The sequence below is a fragment of the Pangasianodon hypophthalmus genome, chromosome 7, assembly GCF_027358585.1.
Source record: "Pangasianodon hypophthalmus isolate fPanHyp1 chromosome 7, fPanHyp1.pri, whole genome shotgun sequence".
NCBI lineage: Eukaryota > Metazoa > Chordata > Actinopteri > Siluriformes > Pangasiidae > Pangasianodon > Pangasianodon hypophthalmus.
This window is the reverse complement of record NC_069716.1, coordinates 17,493,618-17,512,910: the sequence shown is the minus strand read 5'-3', so window position 1 is coordinate 17,512,910 and position 19,293 is coordinate 17,493,618. Positions and strand designations below refer to the sequence as shown.

The window sequence follows — 19,293 nt, the reverse complement described above, 5'->3', positions numbered from 1 at the left end:
AAAAAAAACAGCTAAAACCAGCCTAAATTGGTTGGTTGGCTGGTCTTAGCTGGTCTCCCAGCCTGGTGATAGCTAGTTTAGCAGGCTGGTTTTAGAGATGTTTTGACCATTTTAGCTTTAGATGGTCAGGTTGGTTTTAGCTGGTCAGTGTTGTTCAGACTGGTCTTAGCTGGTCAATGGTGGTCAGGCTGATCTTAGCTGGTCAGTGGTGGTCAGGCTGGTCTTAGCTGGTCAGTGTTGGTCAGGCTGGTCTTAGCTGGTCAGTGGTGGTCAGGCTGGTCTTAGCTGGTCAGTGTTGGTCAGGCTGGTCTTAGCTGGTCAGTGGTGGTCAGGCTGGTCTTAGCTGGTCAGTGTTGTTCAGACTGGTCTTAGCTGGTCAATGGTGGTCAGGCTGATCTTAGCTGGTCAGTGGTGGTCAGGCTGGTCTTAGCTGGTCAGTGGTGGTCAGGCTGGTCTTAGCTGGTCAGTGGTGGTCAGGCTAGGAGACCAGACCAGCTTGGCCAGGCTGGAGGATCAGCTTAACCCAGCTATATCCAGCTTAAGATGGCAAAGACCAGCCAACCAGCCCAGGCTGGTTTTAGCTGGGGGTTTTTTGTTTGTTTGTCTTGTTCTGTTTTTTCAGTAGGGAGCTGAAGTATTAGTGTAATGACTGATTAAGTTTAGCTCTCTTTCCAAATGTTTTTTGTTCTGTTGGATTTATAAGTCAGTGTCACAAGTTCATTACAGAGATAATCTTTTGGATTTTTTTTACTGTGTTTTCATTATGTTCATTTATTTACCCACAGTCATGTTTTCTTGTCGCTGAAACAAAACCTATATAGGTTTTTAGTTGTGTTGCTGTAGCATATCGGGTCGGCTTTAGGACCGCGCGGTGTTTCCACAGAGCTAACGGTGATTCACCCTAGTGACCGGGTAGACTATGATCACATCAGATTCACTTCGACAATTTTTTTATTTTACGTAATCTCACAATGTTGTGAGACAATACACCAGGAAATAATCTTTTTAGTGTGATGTTTACAGTTGCTACCGGAAGTAGCAGATAAATGTTGATTTGTGGTGTTTGCGTGTGAAAGATGGAGCACATCAGATTGCCGAAGGTAAACACACAATAATAGTTTATACAATAACTGTACGAATATTACTCACATGAACATGGTTTAAATTGCCCATGGGCTTAGTTTTATTATGTGATGTAAATAAATTAGTGTATATATTGAATAACACGGTGTAATAAATGTGGAGCAGTGCGTTCACAGGCTAGCAGGGACATAATCACTGGTTAGGCTCATGCTGTTTAACGTTATATTAATATCCAGATATATTAAGGACTTTTACCAAATGTTTAATTCTATACATAATTGTTATTGAATTTGGGTGTGTCATATTTCAGGTTGAAAAAGTCCAGCTAGTGGACAGGGGCTCTTCTCACAGGGCACGAGCTGGAACACTGTACTTAACAGCCTTCCATACAGTGTTTGTGGAGAATGAGGCTGAGGATCCCAGTGAACTATGGGTAAGTGCTTACTGACACACTCTCTCTCTCTCTATCATCTATATCTATCTATCTATATCTCGTCTCTCTCTCTCTCTCTCTCTCTCTATCTATCTATCTATATCTCGTCTCTCTCTCTCTCTCTCTCTCTCTCTAACTCTCTATCTCTCTCTCTCTCTCTCTCTCTCTCTCTATCTATCTATCTATCTATCTATGCCTATTTCATCCCTCTATCTATCTATCTAGCTATCTATCTATCATCTGTACTTATCTATATTTCATCTGTCTCATCTCTCACTCTCTATCTGTCTCTCTCTCTCTATCTGTCTGTCTATCTCAATCTCATCTCTATCTCTCTATCTCTCTCTATCATCTCTACCTATCTATCTATATCTCATCTCTCTCTCTCTCTCTCTCTATAGATAACTCTCTACTTATCTATATCTCTCTCTCTATCTGTCTATCTGTCTATCTATCTATCTATCTATTCCATGCCTATTTCATCCCTCTATCTATCTATCTATCTATCTATCTATCTATCTATCTCATTCTCTCTGTCTGTCTATCTCATCCATATCTCACCTCTATCTATCTATCTATCTATCTATCTATCTATCTATCTCATTCTCTCTGTCTGTCTATCTCATCCATATCTCACCTCTATCTATCTATCTATCTATCTATCTATCTATCTATCTATCTATCTATCAAGTCAAAGTGTCCTTGAGCAAGGTTGTCAAATTGTCCTAAATACAAGCAGCTGTCAATAAATAAACTTAATCTTAAATTCATTCATTCATTCAACTACATCTCCCTCAATTGCTTAATTTGTTCATCCCTAATGTATCAGCTTAAATATTACTGAAATTTAAATTAAATGCGTCAACAGAATATAAATAAATTCAACTGAATGTGGAATGTCAGTCACAGATGGTCTCATTAGATGACTATCCTAAGAAGATGCATGAAGAATGATGTCAGGGATGTGGAAATGAAAAAATGGTCTAATTGTCACAGTGTTTTTGAGATCCTTGGTCACATATATGAAAATCTCTGATTGACAAAGTTTCACAATTACATATGCTCTGGTTTTAATCACAGGTGCTGCATAGTCTGGTGTGTAATATTAAGAAACAAAGCCCTACTACTTTGGGATGCCCACTTCTCATTCAATGCAAGAACTTCCAGCTTATTCAACTCATCATCCCACAAGAGAGCGACTGCAATGATGTTTTTATGTCACTCTTACGACTCTCCCGGGCAGGTAAACTGAAATATTTCACAAATCTTAGATATGATCGTGTGGGTTGTTTTTGGACTTGGATGCCATCACTGTACCACAGTTGATAGACAGACATCTTATAAATTCACAGGAGCAAATGGGAGAAAATCATTTATATAAAGAATTGAAGTAAATCTTCATATCTTGACTAAGTGGAATTTTTTTTTTATCACCATGCTCTAATCTAGTGGATTTAATACTAAAAACTCAGCACTTAAAGACCCACAGGGCTTCATCGTTTTTATGTGAGCCACAAATAAAAACTGCTAAATGCAGAAAAGGAGCGTGCAAATTTTGCATAGATTACAACACCTGTGCCTGGAGCTAATTAAACACAGTGTTAAATAACACCTTTTCTTTGCCATTTTTGTATTAAGCTGTCATCATCTTTTCTCTTTCTTCACATATCCAGATTTTCAGATATTTATGATATTTCTCCTGTGCCATGATGTTTAACAGACTCCCAGTGCTTAGAAAATCAAACCCTGATATTGTTTTACTTTCAATAAACTAAAAACTGCCCCAACTGCACTTAGGATCTCTTTACTTGTTTGTTTTTCAATCATATGTACTGTGCCGGTTGCTGTTACTTTTGTTATTTTGCGTTTTTCTATTTTTCAGAGCGATACGAGGACCTATATTGTTTTTCTTTCAAGCCTAATTTCAACAAGGCCGAGAGGGACAAAAATTGGAACTTTATAGACCTGAAGGCTGAATACAGTCGAATGGGAGTGCCAAATAAACTATGGCATGTCACCTCTATCAACCGAGAATACAGGGTCAGTGTGTATCTCGACTGTTACATTCTAATGTTTGTCTCTATGTCAAAAAAAAGTGTAGTTTTGAGAAAACACAGTATGGACGACAACTTGTGGTGACATTTAGTCAATCTGTGACATGTATATATATTATCTGTACACTTGTAAATGACACCTGTCACCTTTACCCCATCTTCTCCAGGTGTGTGACACTTACCCCGCTGACCTGTTTGTGCCTAAATCAGCCACACTCCCTGTCATTATAGGGAGCTCCAAGTTTCGCAGCAGGGGCCGATTTCCTACATTGTCATACTACTGCAAAGAAACTCAAGTGAGTTTTCAAACCATTCTTTGCAGTGAATATTAGCTTTTAGGGGTCCTTTTAATGACAGATTAGAGAGTCTGACCCTTTGTTCCTTATGGCTTGCATGTTATTGGTCATCTGTCATCTGATAGTAGTTCAAATGGAACTTTGTAACAGCATACTTTGACCCCGATAAGACTCCTTTACATTTTCCTCCGGTACTGAACTGGGCATTAGCTATATTTTGTCAATGCTGAACTTACTCAAACTGTTGTAAACTGTTGTAAAGTGTATCTTCTACCCCAGAAGTATCCAAAATGAAGTGTTCAGTATTAGTTTGTATGATAGGTACTTAAAAGCAAGCTTAGTCTTTTTTTTTTTTTTTTTTTTTTTTTTTTCCCTGTATGGGTTTGCTTAATCAGTACAGGCCATTTGTTTTATTGAGGTCAAGTATTCTCCAAAGACTCATATTTGCTTTTGGTTGTGTTCGTTCAAAGAGCTTTTAAGAATATATGACCTCTACACGCAAACCACGGTGATGTGACAGAAATGGCTCGGTCATAGTATCAACTCGTTTCATATCTGTGTCCCCTGTGTCATCAGGGTCTAAAAAAAAATCATATCAGCATAGCTTTAGATTTTTATGGGGGGGAAATGAAGGTCAGCTTCTCATGGAATAGGGTCCATTTTATGGAGAGAGCAGTTTGATATTAAGAGCTCTGTGTATGATTTATTATCTGTGGCTGGGTGCATGTACACTGCCAGACGTCTATTGATGATCAATTCTATTTTTCATCAAAAACAGCATATCATTTGTGCCTGTCAAAAATGTGTTTTTATTTCTTTTTGAACCATCGTATGGAAACGTAGGGCAAGTAGGAAAATAATGGGGAAAGTAGTTAGTAACTTAATTAAAATAACTTACTGTACACCACACTGTTTATTGTTTTTGACCCATTTGATTACGTAGAAGTATACACAGTGGAGCTTTTTCTCATAATGTGGTTTATGCAATCAAGCCTTCATTGTACCGAAACTGTGTTTTCCATGCAGGCAACCATATGTCGCAGCAGCCAGCCTCTGTCAGGCTTCAGTGCCCGCTGTTTAGAAGACGAACAGATGCTAGAGGCCATCATGAAGTCCAACCCCAGCAGCCGATTCATGTATGTTGTGGACACCAGACCCAAGGTGAGCTCTAATCTTTATCACAGTGACAGACATGTTTAATAAAATGTGCATATGATGGCTTTGTAGAGATTAAATAATCCTGGGGTTTTTTTTCAGCTAAATGCAATGGCAAACCGGGCTACAGGAAAGGGCTATGAAAACGAGGATAACTACACCAATATAAAATTTCAGTTCATCGGCATTGAAAATATCCACGTGATGAGGAACAGTCAGCAGAAACTGATTGAAGGTACATATACTGTTGCTTATGTATTCCACATTTAACCTTTAACTATCAACCATATAAAGTACACATTACTTTATTTACACAGTATTTACTGCATGAATCAGAACGATACAAAGCCCTTGTGTGTTTTTTTTTACATTTCACATAGCTTTTTCAAATATCATATTTTTGTGTATCAACTACCAGATGTTGTTCTTATGGTCCATAGCTGAGAAGCTAGCCAGCACTTGCAAGTAAACAATTGTCACATATTAGAAGTGGTAATGTATGATGATGCTGGGAAGAGAGTCCAGAATGTGGTGCTTGTTATAATCTTCATCTTGTAAAAATCTCCATAAAAAAGGTACAAGTTAACATGTTGACTTTCTTGCAATGTTGCAACAATATTAGAAAGCATGATAAAATGTTAGACAATTATAATGATATGAATCAGGTCCAGGGTCCCTGGTTTGATCCTGAGCTCGGATTACTGTCTGTGTGGCGTTTCACATGCTCTCAGTGTGTCCGTTTGGGTTTTCTCCGTGTTCTCCAGTTTCCTTACACTGTCCAGGAAGGCGGATTGAATGAGTGTATGAATGCATGTATGCGTAAGGTGCTTTGCGATGAACTGACATCCCATCCTGGGTGAATCCACCTGCCTGCGTGGAGATGCTGGAATAGGCCCTGGATCCACCATGACCTTGACCAGGATAAAGCGGTTCTTGAAAATAAATAAATGAAAAAATATTTGCACGTTTAATTTATATTAATAAGAGATATGGGGTTTTGAAATAAGATCATAGAGGTTTCATGAATGTTCTTTGTTAGACTACCTTGGGTGGGTATGCCTAGCAGCTTCCCATGTAAGAGAATGGTGGGAATACATACTGCTACGTACATCTGCTATACATATCCTTTGATTATTCTTGTAAAACTGTTTGTAGTGAGACAGGAACACTAGCACACTGGACCACCAAGTGGTCTCATTCACTCTCGGCATTAAGATTACTTAGACTTGACTGTAGGAGGGTTTCATGGTAACGCTAGAGGGAATTTATTAAGGAATGCTTGATTCCATCTGGCTTTCATTGCTTGACTATTTTTATTTGTTTTTAAGTTGACGATCGGGGACCCTTTACCCCCATTTGAGGGGCGTGAGAATGATTTGGTTCACTCTTGTAAAAATAATAGTAGTCTTAGCTTTGATTTTACCCTAGAAACATTAGGGAGTCCGGAGGGTGTATACCAGAGAGTAGCTGTCCAACTGAGACAGCATGGCAGTTTTAGGTCTGATTACATTAAAGTCAGTTGGAGCCTTTCCCTCTCTAATTCTTCCCAGAATGACAATTTTCCTAGAACACAGGTCTGCATTTAAGACCTGACTGAACCTGTTCACTTGAGAATCTGCGGGTGAAGCACTCTCATTTCAAGGGAAGCCATTAGCTTTCCGGAAAATATTTTATGCTTGTTTTAGATGAAAGTATCATATATATTGATCGAGCCATTGCACACTAATGAAACAAGCTCTTGTACCTTCTCCGAAGTATCAGTATAGTTATCAGTATTATCAGTATAATATTTTAAGTAAAGCACATATAAACACACACTTTTGGACTGTTATACAGTTACACCTGACCATGCCTTTGCATACTGTGTTGTGTTCATGATAATCTTAAGTTAATGATGTTGTAGGGTAATTTCAATACAAAGAGATGTTTTATTCTTTACACATTCTGGGAAGCTAAATGATGCCTTGTGTTGGTAAATTAGAAGATAACAGGTATATTTCTTACATGTACTGTTATATTTTTTCTAAATACTGTATATAGAAACAAATGTTGCAGCATTAGTACTGATTATTTTTCAATATCTAAACTAACATACTGTACGTCAAATTTGAAGTCGTCATTTTCCATGTGTACTAAAGAAATTATTTTTCATATAATGTATCAGTAACGCTGGATATTTCTGGTTTTCATTATCAAGAGACCTTTGAACAACTGCTATTCATTTTCCTATACTGTATGCTGTTGGGTTATATTTATTTTTTCCCATGGGTCAGTTTAATAACACACTGTCTCATTCCACAGTGTCTGATCTTTGTTCCTCATCCATGGGGGAATTCCTTTCGGGCCTGGAAAATTCAGACTGGTTAAAACACATCAGATCAATATTGGCAGCTGGAATCTTTGTCGCCAGGGTAAGGCACAGGACTGATTTTGAGCAAAACACACTTGTCTCCAGTACTCCAGAATCTCTAGTTCTGACTGGTTGAGTGTGTGTGTGTGTGTGTGTGTGTGTGCAGGCTGTGGCAGAGGAAGGCATCAGCGTCTTAATCCATTGCTCTGACGGTTGGGATCGGACAGCTCAAGTGTGCTCCGTAGCCAATGTGCTTCTTGATCCTTACTACAGGACTCTTAAGGGATTCATGGTAAACTATTGTGCATACCATATATATATATATATATATATACCATAATGATTTTCCTTATACTGTCTCTAATCAGTTTATAGGAGATAGGGTCCAAAAGCCTGACTTCACTATAAAGAACATTAAGAAAACATTAAAAACAAATAAACATACTTTTTAATTGCTTTAATGCATATTTCATTCAAATGATAATGTGCTCCTAAACTAGGGATAAGTGCTATGGTCTCTCAATGACTAACACTATTTTTTATTTATATTAGTGAAGAATTGTTGAATCTTCTAAGTAATAATTTGACAAACTTTCAAAGTTTTTGAAAATTGTCTTATTATTGTTTTAGAGTTGCAAGAGTTTTTATGCCATGCCGTATATGAATATCGATGATAGTTAATGATGATGGTTTTAAGTCCACTTTTTGTGCATGTCTAAAAGGTTTGTTTGCTTGTGTAATGCTTATGGGCCTTTTTAATGCTAAGGATTTACTGTGTCTAAGTCTGGTCGAGACTCTCTATCTCTCCTGGAGATCAGTCAGGGAAGAGCAAGGCCTAGTTCTGTACAAACTTCTGAGAAAAGTGAAGCCCCTCGGGGTGAACGAGATGAACGTGTCCGGCAGCATGGATTAGCTCTGTCTTGGAATCACATTTCCGGAGAACATTTAATTTCCTGTGGTACACAATGTAATAAGTAGGTCACTAGTATATGGATTATGTCAGAATAAATGAAATACTCTGACATTCCGCATGTGCCAGTAGGTTTACTGTAGATTATCAGATTTATATTTTTGCCTTGTGTGCAGGTGTTGATTGAGAAAGACTGGGTTTCATTTGGACACAAGTTTTCTCATAGGTAAGATACATGCTTTATACTTCAACCTATGACTTTGTACATATTTTATGTTCAGGATTCTGAGAGTAGCTAGCAGTTTATTACGATTCATCTATATTTAGGTACAGCCACCTAAACGGAGACCCCAAAGAAGTGTCGCCTGTTATTGACCAGTTCTTAGAGTGTGTGTGGCAGCTTATGGAGCAGTTTCCCTGTGCCTTCGAATACAATGAGAGATTCCTTATCAGCATCCACAGTCACATTAATTCGTGTCATTACGGCAACTTCATTTGCAACAGTGAAAAAGAGAGGAAACATCTATGGTAAGCTTAATTTTTTTTAAGCAAATTAATAGATGCATATTGTCTTGTGCATTGTGCAGTCCACACCTACCACTCAGATCTATATCTATGTCTGTTGACAAGCACTATGTGCTGATTGTTATTGAAATAATAACCATTTTCTTTTTGTCTGAAGCATTAGAGAGAAGACTCACTCCATCTGGCCTCATTTGTGGAAGAATAAGCAGGAGTATGTGAACCCTCTGTTCAGACCAGACCACAGTCAGACCCAAGGAGTTCTACATCCCATTACTACCCCCTACTGTTTCAAGTGCGTTACAGTACATTTTTTATACATTTTTGTGTGCTATTTTCAGTTACTCATCACTTATTCCCATTGGGATCATTTTATACTTGCTAAAAAAATGCACTGATTTCAAATAACCCTAAAAATACTTTGAAGTATTTTCAAGAGATATTTATGTAGCAGTGTTAACAGTCAACCTCAAGTATTTGACTCTTCAACTACTGTAATCTTTTGTTACATAGTAATAATGAGTAATTAGAAATGCTCATAAACAATAATATAGTAGTTATAATATTAGTGTGCAGTTCACTACGCTACCTATCTCTCCCAACCTTCTTTTCTATATATAAATATAACATGGTACTATAAGATGCTACAGATGCTGATTTTTAGTTTTTCATTCTACGTTTATAGTTCTATAGACCTGCCCTATATTTTCCTTCACAGGGCAGACAGTATTGAAGTGTTTGTTTATGAGTTATCAGTAAGAATACACTACAATGCAATTACACACTGTATCAATGGCAATGTCTTGTGTTTTTATCTGTGGTTCAGGTTCTGGAGGGGTTTGTACAATCAGTTTGACCGAGGTTTGCATCCCCGTCAGTCTGCGCTCGAGTGCCTAGTGTCTGTGAAACAGGAAACTCAGCAGCTAGAAGAAGTTCTGGCCATTTGTGAGCAGGTAGGGATCATGGCCTCTCAGTCTGCTTTTGGACCACTAAGAAACTTTAGAAGCCATGGCTGTTTTGACGTTGTATTCATACAGATCTATTTCTAATGTGCATAGTGAACTTTAAGTGATTCTGTGTTGTAGAAACTGGCTGCATTGGCTAAGGAGCCACTGAAAGACCTCTGTGTGAAAAAGCATGTGCCAGTGTACATAAGCCTAGCCAACAGACCTCAGGACTACAATGGAGGATTTTTTGGCGCTGACCCTAAAGTTCTCAGCCTGTTTGGAGATACACCAAAAAGCTCAGACCAGGAGTTAAGAGAGGCTCACTTCAAGTGTCATTCCTCAAGCAATGGCAACGTATTTTCAAATAAGGATGGAGTCAAGGAACCTGACTCCGACAAATCTGCCTTCAATGCTGCCTAAAAGTGGGACAAGTGAAAAATAAAAAGCCATATATAAAGAATGTAGCTAACTATACAAAGAATGTGTGAATTTCATGTATGCATTTGACTTTAGTTGTTCACTCAGTACTCTTTAAGTCTTTGTGTCTGTATTTCTGTCAGTGTAAAGGCAAGGGTTAATATTTGGTTTCACGTTTGCATGATGTTATTTGTGTTACAAACATGCACATTGCAAAATACCTCATAATGCTAGTAAATTTATTTATACTAAGACCTGAAAGTCAAACACATGAGACTGAGAAAGCAAACACAGCTGACATTTTCTCTATGTAACCAATTTGTAATTTCCATATTTAGATCCAGCTGGGTTATATCTAACGTATACAGTAAATAACACTCCTTTTGTTCAGAAAATAGGTCAGTATGTTTACAAAAGTGGGTCAAATACACTGTCTAATATTTCTGGGGGAAAAAAGAAAAACACTGGACCAAAACAAGTAGGACAAATTGTTAAGCATGTGTTCTCAATGCTTGTTTTACTAACTGTATGAATATCACTACAAATTGGTTTATTTATAATGTTGAATATTTGAAAGTGGGATATGCTTAACACATGTAACCTTAGATTATACGTTAATTCTAAAATAAGGTCTTTCTCAGTGAAAGAGTTCACACTTACCTATTGCAATGTTACTCAAATATTAATAAATAATGTTAATTTTACACTGTTGCCTCATTTTGTTCTGTATAATGCTAATCTTGAAAGCTGCCTGGCTTTGATATACATTCATGGGGAATATGCGTAGATTTTTTCTAAATATTTTATTTTAGTATTATCCTATTTTTTGTGTTATAAAGCTCAAAACACGTTTTAATGTAATCCATTCATCCATTCGCTGTACTGCTTATCCTACACAGGGTCGTGGGGAGCCTGGAGCCTATCCCAGGGACATGGTGAACAGGGGGCCAATCCATCGCAGGGCACAATCGTGCACACACACACACATTCACACACTACGGACAATTTAGAGATGCCAGTCAGCCTCCAACGCATGTGTTTGGACTGGGGGAAGAAACCGGAGTACCCAGAGGAAACCCCCTAAGCACAGGGAGAACATGTAAAATTAGCACACACACAGGGCTTAGGCGGGATTCTAACTCCCAACCCCAGAGGTATGAGGCAAACACCATGCCCATAATTATTTTGCAGCACGTTTGTACAACTAACTTACACACTCTTAAATTAAAAAAAAAGCCCAAAAGGGTTCATTAGTTTGTCCCTCTAAACTAGGTTTCCCCTTCAGAAACTCTGAAGCCATCCAAAGAACCCTGTTTTCTAAGAGTGTAGAACAGTGAACAAGTTACTGTAGCGTTTACATTTTCTTAAAGGAACGTTTCACCCTGAAATACAATAAATATACTTATATCTAATTATTTGTGATGTGCTAGGTATTCTGGTGCTAATTTGTTGGCTGGTGCTGTGTTTTCATTATTCCTGTAGAAACTTAGCAGTTGTCTAGCATGCTGATATCACAGGGTGACACTGCAAGTACAGTTATAATGGTGTTTAATAGGACAGAGAACCATTAAACCATATCAAACATAAGACTGATAATGGCCAGGGTTCTCTGTTCCTTCAGCTCCTAAATCCAAAAGAGCAAGAGCGACTTTTTCAGCGACATTCAATGTTATGTTAATGAAAACCCCAGTGTAGAAGTAGTGGACATAGAAAATGCTGAACTCAAAGTTCCAGAATGCATTGCAGCTGTACGATGCAGTTCTGTTGAGTTACATCAGAGACTCAGCTCTGCCAACTGTGATCTACAAAATGACAAGAATGATGGCTGTGTACAGACTAATGGATTAAAGCCCCGCTGCACAGGTCAGTTTAGGTGGAGATGAAGTCCCACTGGCCCCATTATCTGGTAGTCGAAGGGCATTGTGGGTAATAGCAGAGGCCTCTTGTGAAAGAAGTTTAAACCAAAAAAACTCAGAATTTAATTATATCTTTTGCACAATTGATATATATATATATATATATATATATATATATATATATATATATATATATATTATGATTATTATTATGATTATTATTATATGACATGATTAAAGGAAAAATCCAACCTGAATAACTTTGTGTGTGTGTACATATATATATATATATATATATATATATATATATAAATTTTTAATTCTTGGCAGAATTTCACACTTTACAGAGGGGCTACCAAATTGCTAAATAAGTTGTCTTAGTAAACGTGAGTAAATGTCTCATTAAAAGTAAATGTGAGTTACTTTATTTAAAAAAAAATGCAACATGATTTCTAATGAGAATTAATAAGAGAAAGCGCTGGATCCTTCTCTGGTTTTCCTAACTTTTTGAAGTTCTCCTAGCGTGATGACGTCAGTGAGCACAACGCGCCCGCGTCACCGCGTAGAGCTGTAATGGAGTTTGAGAGGTGGCAGCTGGTTGTTTATGTCGGTGTTAGACAAATAAAACTGTATAAAAGTTAGAGTTTACGACCCCAGTCCTTGTAAACAAAGACAACAACGTGTTACTGAAGCAGTACATTTTAGGTGTACCTTAACTGAGCAGAGGTAAGTCGTGAGAATAAGCGAACTTGTCCAAACTAGCAGAATAAAGTTCTGTGGCTAAGTAGCTAGCCGTGTAGTTAGCATTGGCTAGCACACACACACCTCGCTAGCCGTTAGCTAACACCAAACACGACAATTCCTGGCGCACGTTTTGGATTTCCAGAATGTCAAAGCCCACACAAATACGAAGCAGAGTTTTTGTTTTGTTTTGGAATTAAGTGTTGTGCTGAGTTGGAGGTGTCTGCTCGGGGTCTGCTCGTTGTTGGTTCATTTTTCCCATGTTTCTGGACCATAACTAGCCTGTTTAGCTCCGTTGCTAAACCTGCCGTCATTTGTAGCGTGACTGAATTTCAGGGCTAGCTGACAGACTGCTTGTTCGGTATAGTAAGCTAACTTGGCGTTGTATATAACATAAAAAAAGACATGAAACAAGCTAGACAAGCTCAGATTAATTACCTCAGATTAATTAGCTGTAGTATAAATTGCCTTCTAGTTATCAGTAAATACACTATTATTAGTATCATGGGTCTTATCTAGGCAGTTCTGTCCATTCTTCCACCTTTTTCAAAAGATGGCAACTTACAGTAAAATTGTACACATTTCCTCCAATGACTAGCTTATTCACTTGTATAAACGTGATCAGTGACTATACATGTGTTGAGTAAACTTGCTATGCAGACAGTAGAGTAAATCAGTTATCAGCAACTCTCCATTCAAGAAATGAGGTGTGTACTATACATCAGTGTGTAGTGTTGTGTTCAGTGAATGTGGCAGAATCTTAAAGCTGTTGTCAGATTTATGCCATGAATGTTGGTGTGACAGTTTTGCGTTTTTGTTCTTCTTTTTTTTTCGCAGAACACCAGGTTATGATGTACTTACTCAGCAGAATGCCATGTTGAGGATATTTCTTTTTCCATCATACTTAGTTTGTTGTTCAATATTTTAAACCACCAACACATTTTCTACCAGGTCTAATAAAAGCTTTAATCCCCCTTTTTTTTGTCCTCAGGTCAAAACGGAGAATAGGATTTAATTCAACGAAATTGTTCCCACGGGAGTTTTCTTTTTTTTTTTTTTTTTGTTCTTTCTTTTTTTTTGATGCCTTCCATCTGAAAGTGGCACTATGCCCGCAGCTACTGTGGATCATAGCCAAAAAATATGTGAGGTTTGGGCTAGTAACCTGGATGAAGAGCTGAAAAGGATCCGCCAGGTGATCCGAAAATACAACTACATTGCGATGGTAAGCCTTTTTTTCTTCTAGCTTCATGTATTTATTAAAATAACAATAAAATGCCAGCTCTCGGGCAGATCTGTATGTAATCTTCATTTTGTTTATAGGACACAGAGTTTCCAGGTGTAGTTGCTAGGCCAATTGGAGAGTTCAGAAGTAATGCAGACTACCAGTATCAGCTCTTGCGGTGTAATGTTGATTTGTTGAAGATTATCCAGCTTGGCCTTACCTTCATGAATGAACAGGGTGAATATCCACAAGGAACTTCAACATGGCAGTTCAACTTCAGATTTAACCTCACGTAAGGACAGTTTTGTCATATCTTTATTGTGTATATATATATATATATATATATATATATATATATATATATATATATATATATAATGTATGCACACTTATACATACATATAAAATGAGCTCAAAATGCAGACTTTCAGCTTTATTTTAAGGTTATTTACATCCAAATTGGGTGGAAGTGTAGGAATTACAGCCATTTTTAAATACTTGTTTGCACCTCCTTTGCAGTCAATGACTTCCTGATGTCTGGAATCCACAGACATCACCAGATGCTGGGTTTCTTCCCTGGTGATGCTCTTCCAGGCCTTTACTTCAGCAATTGAAATACATGCTCAGTTTGATCCAGGTCAGGTGATTGACTTGACCATTGTAGACCATTGTGGAACATTCCACTTCTTTGCCTTAAAAAAGTTTTGGGTTGCTTTCGAGGTATGCTTTGGGTCTTTGTCCATCTGCACTGTGAAGCGCCATCCAATGAGTTGATAATATAGCCCTGTACACTTCAGAATTCATCCTGCTGCTTTTGTCAACAGTCACATCATCAGTAAATACAAAGGAACCAGTTCTACTGGCAGCCATATATGCCCACACCATAAGATGTGGTGGTATACTTTGGATCATAAGCAGTTTCTTCCCTTCACCATATTCCTCTCTTCTCATCATTCATGTGCAAGTTGATCTTTGTCTCATCTGTTCATAGGATGTTGTTCCAGAAATATACAGACTTTTTTTTTTTTTTTTTTTTTTTTTTTAAGATGTATTAGCAGACTCTAATCTGGTCTTCCTATTTTTGAGGCTTACCAGTGATTTACGCCTTGTGGTAAACCCCCTGGATTTACTCTGGTGAAGGCTTCTCTTGATTGTTGACTTTGACAGATACGCCTGCCTCCTGGACAGTGTTCTTAATTTTTTTTTTTTCTTCTTCTTTTCTTCCTCCTTAATCAGAGAAAGAATTCTTCTGTTATCTACTCCAGTTGTTTTCCATGGTCTTTCTTGCCATTTGGTGTTTCTTTTTAAGAATGTACCAAATCATTGGTTTTGCCATGCCTAATATTGATTTTTCAGCTTATAAAAAGTGCTGTAATTCCTACTTTCTTGCTGAACTTCTGCACTTTGAACTCATATTCATTATTTCATTTCAACTCCAGTATAGTGTGATAGATAGCTAAAATAACAATAACTTTGTCAAAGTCACAATTTTATGTACACACACACACACAAACACACACACACACACACACACACACAGAGATGGGTGACAAAGGATGTCAAAAAAAGGTTTTGCTAGCATGGTTTGGGTCACTGCAGATCTATATATATATATATATATATATTTGTTATTATTATTATTATTATTATTTTTATTATTACTACTACTACTACTATTTTTTTTTTTTTATAAAGATTAAATTTATTCTATGATGAAACATTTATATCCTGATGGGAGTGGTCTCTCAAAGGATGACAAAGCCCCCATCCACAGGGCACGAGAACTCGCTGAATGGTTTGATGTCTTCCACCAATAACACACTAGCTGAGGGAATATCTATAGGATGAATAGTGTTCATCCCTCCAGTACAGTTCCAGAGACATGTAGAATCTAAACCAAAGGGCATTGAAGCTGTTCTGCCGGCTCAAGGTTTTGGTGCTTTCTCCTTTGTCACCCACTATGTGTATTTATATAGAATTTATAGAATAAAGGTGTTTTTCCAACACACATTCAAAACCATTTAAATTAAGATAAATTTCAACTCACTGTTGATAAATGTATGCAAAATTCTCTGCAAGGTTTGTGCTTTATTTGCTCAGTATTTGTTTGTTCGAATTTAAAACCTAATACAGATTGAGAAATAAGACGTGGTTTTTTTTGTTTGGTTTTTTTTTTTTTTGGTTGGTTTTTTTTGAGGTATTGATATAAACAGCATAACCAAGCCAGTCTGTTCTAGTTTTTTTTTTTTTTCCCCTGGTCTGTGTATTTGGTATCTCACGTTGTGCAAAGTGTAACCAGTGTGCTCCATTTTAGTACTTGTTAATTCTGTGTTAAAATATGATGATAATGCCATGTGTCTGAAAAAAATTTCAGGGAAGATATGTATGCACAAGATTCAATTGAGCTACTGACTACATCAGGTATCCAGTTCAAAAAGCATGAAGAAGAAGGCATTGAGACACTATATTTTGCAGAGCTCCTCATGACTTCAGGTGTGGTGCTCTGTGAAGGGGTCAAGTGGCTGTCGTTCCATAGGTAAATTGACTGTTCATTTTGGTATTGAAACAGTGATTCATTTTATACCTGAGAGATACTAATACCTTTTCTCTATACCTGACTGTCCAAGTATTGTTAATTATGTGTGTTTCTTTCTGTTTAGTGGCTACGACTTTGGATACTTGATCAAAATCTTGTCCAACTCCAAGCTGCCAGAGGAAGAAGTTGACTTCTTTGAGATACTTCGTTTATTTTTCCCCATTATCTATGATGTGAAATACCTCATGAAGAGCTGTAAAAACCTGAAGGCATGCACACTCTTTGTATTTGAAATGTGTAGATATATTTTTAGAATCTAGTGTTGCCAGAAAAGTAATTGAAGTTTCGCAGGAAGTTAGGGATTGCCAAGGCTTATAGACCATTTGTGAATCACATGAAAGCACTGTGTAAAGTGATGGTTGTGTGATGTTCAGGGTGGCCTGCAGGAGGTAGCTGAGCAGCTGGAACTGGAGAGGATTGGGCCTCAGCATCAGGCAGGCTCAGACTCTCTCCTCACAGGAATGGCGTTCTTTAAGATGAGAGAGGTGGGTCAGGAACTGTGGAATTCCAGTCTGCATGCAAGAATACTTTCTAACTCATATTTTGTTTAATAAGCAACAATGGAAGCAGAAGAGTAAAGGTGGATATATCAGTAGAAATGAGTCACCATTGGAAAATTTCACATGCCACTACTGTGGATTAGCAGAACTATTACTACAAAACATGTAATTTCACTAATATCACTTGTCACAAAACTCATGAATGCTGTTTCAGAAGAACAAATGTTGGGTATTTGTGAGTCCTGATCATTTTCTTCAAACCGAATCAAAAAACTGTTTTTTGCACTTGACATAAATTAATGTTATTAGGACAGCTCAGACAAAAGAGCAATGTATTACATTTTACTCTTGGACATAATATTTCTACTAATATTCTGTTAATATCTACTTATATTCTCTGTCTTCTTCTTAGGCAGATATTTGATGATATATAGGGACATAATAATCGTTAAAGTTTTGCTTGTTTGTTCATGTCATTTAGCAACTGCTGCTATGATTTTGTTATAAAAAAGAAAATGTAATGTAAAAATATAATTTTTTAAATTATTTTTTAAATTTTTATTTATTTTTTTTTTTTTAAAGTAATGTGTAAAATGGAGTTCATGCTGTTTTCAAAAGCATTTTTATAGTTCTAAAAATGAATAATACACTTGTATGCTTGAGTCCTTATGTCCAAAATCAGCAGAGGCAGTCATTCTAATAGGACCATTTACTGCTAACTGATTTGATATGTGAAGACACACATGTGCTTTAAAACATTTTGGTTTAAATTGTTCCTACCATTGCTAGATTAAGTTAGAATAAAGCCGAAACTAATGTAGTGTGATTGCCAAAGCAGTTCTAATTTTTCATATAATGTGATCTCAGTGTCCAACAGTGTTTCCTCTCATTACAGATGTTTTTTGAAGATCATATTGATGATGCTAAGTACTGTGGTCATTTGTACGGACTGGGCTCCGGTTCATCCTACGTCCAGAACGGCACCGGCAACGCCTATGAAGAGGAGGCCAACAAGCAGCAGTCATGACACAACAAGAACCAACTTCACCTGCAGGGCTTAAAACATGGGTTTTTTTAGTTTTTCATGAGACGTTCAATAGGAATTTGCACTTTAAAGCTCTAATGAGACTCTTGGTTTTAGATGAAAAGCTAAAAAAACTTTCTCCACTTTGTTGCCTTCTCTACGTTAATCTTCTGTCACAACACATTCCTCTTTTATCATAAGAGACAAGAAAAAATATGGGTGTTTTATTTTTCCCCTGCAAAGCTCAGCCTTAAGCTACATTTTATGTTTTTTTATCATTAATTTATTGCATTCGTTCTCATGCTTTGTTGAGTAGCACACAGACTATTTCAACAAAAAACAGTATGCCAGTTACCTACATGTACAGTTGTTCCCTGATCCATGGAGTACCATGTTGTACCACCTCACAACCTGCAGTAGCTTGAGACAGATGGAGCGAGAGACAGTCACACACCGGAAGATCCTGGCACTTAATGGCACGAGTGAAGCCTTGCACTGATTTTACCTTTATGTTGGGCTAACAGGTTTTACCACAAAATAGGAGAGTGATGCATAACTGCCACTATTTAATTGAACTGAGGTCACCTCTTCTGTATCAAGACTGTCTTCATTTCATTTTAAAAAGTGACTTAAAGGTTTTGTAGTATTTTAGTATAAAATCAAAGCCTTTTATTCATTGTGCTTCTTTAAAAAAAAATCTTAACCAACTCAAGTACTCTTTGTCAGTGGAATTAGATTTACCTGTAGCACTGGTTTTTCATTCATGCGTGTTTTGTGCTGTTTGGGTTTTGTTTTGTGTTTACGGTTGTAGATCAGCTGCATGTACTGATAGCGTTTGAATAAATGCTGTGTTGAGTCATGGTCTGAGCTTATACAGAGGTGTGATCTGCATGGACACTGCTTTTCTTCTGTTCAATGTCACCTGGCCAATTTTCTTCACCAGTGTGTAGAATGTCCATGCTGAGAATATGCAATAACAAAGGTGACTGTTTTTAGAGCTTTTGTAAATAAAGGCCTCAGATTTTCTATCATCTGCAAAATTGGGAACCACGTTTAGGTGTATTGTTTTGCATACACACTTGCATGCAAATTAATGTTCAGTTCTACAATAACAGTACATCAGAAACTGCACTAAGCTTTAAGGATTTTAACAAATCGTTGTAGGTATATTCTTTTAAAAATGTTTC

General features: G+C 37.2%; 2 protein-coding genes across 4 annotated transcripts; both read left to right on the top strand.

Annotated features, from left to right (window-relative positions):
• Positions 1-843: 843 nt before the first annotated feature.
• Positions 844-10,871, top strand: mtmr7a (myotubularin related protein 7a). The gene is made up of 14 exons (XM_026917438.3): positions 844-1,100; positions 1,394-1,516; positions 2,597-2,759; positions 3,399-3,556; positions 3,738-3,866; positions 4,893-5,027; positions 5,124-5,256; positions 7,323-7,432; positions 7,538-7,663; positions 8,458-8,507; positions 8,609-8,809; positions 8,964-9,098; positions 9,630-9,756; positions 9,889-10,871. The coding sequence occupies exons 1-14, from the start codon at positions 1,077-1,079 to the stop codon at positions 10,168-10,170; spliced, it is 1,896 nt and encodes a 631-aa protein (XP_026773239.2). The 5' UTR covers positions 844-1,076; the 3' UTR covers positions 10,171-10,871.
• Positions 10,872-12,556: 1,685 nt separating this feature from the next.
• cnot7 (CCR4-NOT transcription complex, subunit 7) lies at positions 12,557-19,153 on the top strand. Of its 3 annotated transcripts, XM_034305974.2 has the most exons (8): positions 12,557-12,749; positions 13,602-13,640; positions 13,756-13,986; positions 14,085-14,278; positions 16,361-16,522; positions 16,647-16,791; positions 16,957-17,067; positions 17,978-19,153. In XM_034305974.2, exons 3-8 carry the CDS (start codon positions 13,870-13,872, stop codon positions 18,107-18,109), a joined length of 861 nt encoding a protein of 286 aa, XP_034161865.1. In that variant the 5' UTR covers positions 12,557-12,749; positions 13,602-13,640; positions 13,756-13,869; the 3' UTR covers positions 18,110-19,153. The 3 variants fall into 3 exon arrangements, with proteins under 3 accessions (XP_034161865.1, XP_026774381.1, XP_053091595.1); XM_026918580.3 differs by lacking the exon at positions 13,602-13,640 and having other exon boundaries at positions 12,558-12,749; XM_053235620.1 differs by lacking the exons at positions 12,557-12,749; positions 13,602-13,640; positions 13,756-13,986; positions 14,085-14,278 and adding an exon at positions 14,503-14,623.
• Positions 19,154-19,293: the final 140 nt, after the last annotated feature.

Coding starts and splice junctions, on each gene's coding strand:
- cnot7 (XM_034305974.2), top strand. CDS start 13,870: ATGCCCGCAGCTACTGTGGATCATAGCCAAAAAATATGTGAGGTTTGG. Junction 16,523..16,646: donor AAGTGGCTGTCGTTCCATAG/GTAAATTGACTG, acceptor CTTTCTGTTTAG/TGGCTACGACTTTGGATACT. Junction 16,792..16,956: donor AGAGCTGTAAAAACCTGAAG/GCATGCACACTC, acceptor TGTGATGTTCAG/GGTGGCCTGCAGGAGGTAGC.
- mtmr7a (XM_026917438.3), top strand. CDS start 1,077: ATGGAGCACATCAGATTGCCGAAG. Junction 3,557..3,737: donor CTATCAACCGAGAATACAGG/GTCAGTGTGTAT, acceptor CATCTTCTCCAG/GTGTGTGACACTTACCCCGC. Junction 5,257..7,322: donor TCAGCAGAAACTGATTGAAG/GTACATATACTG, acceptor CTCATTCCACAG/TGTCTGATCTTTGTTCCTCA.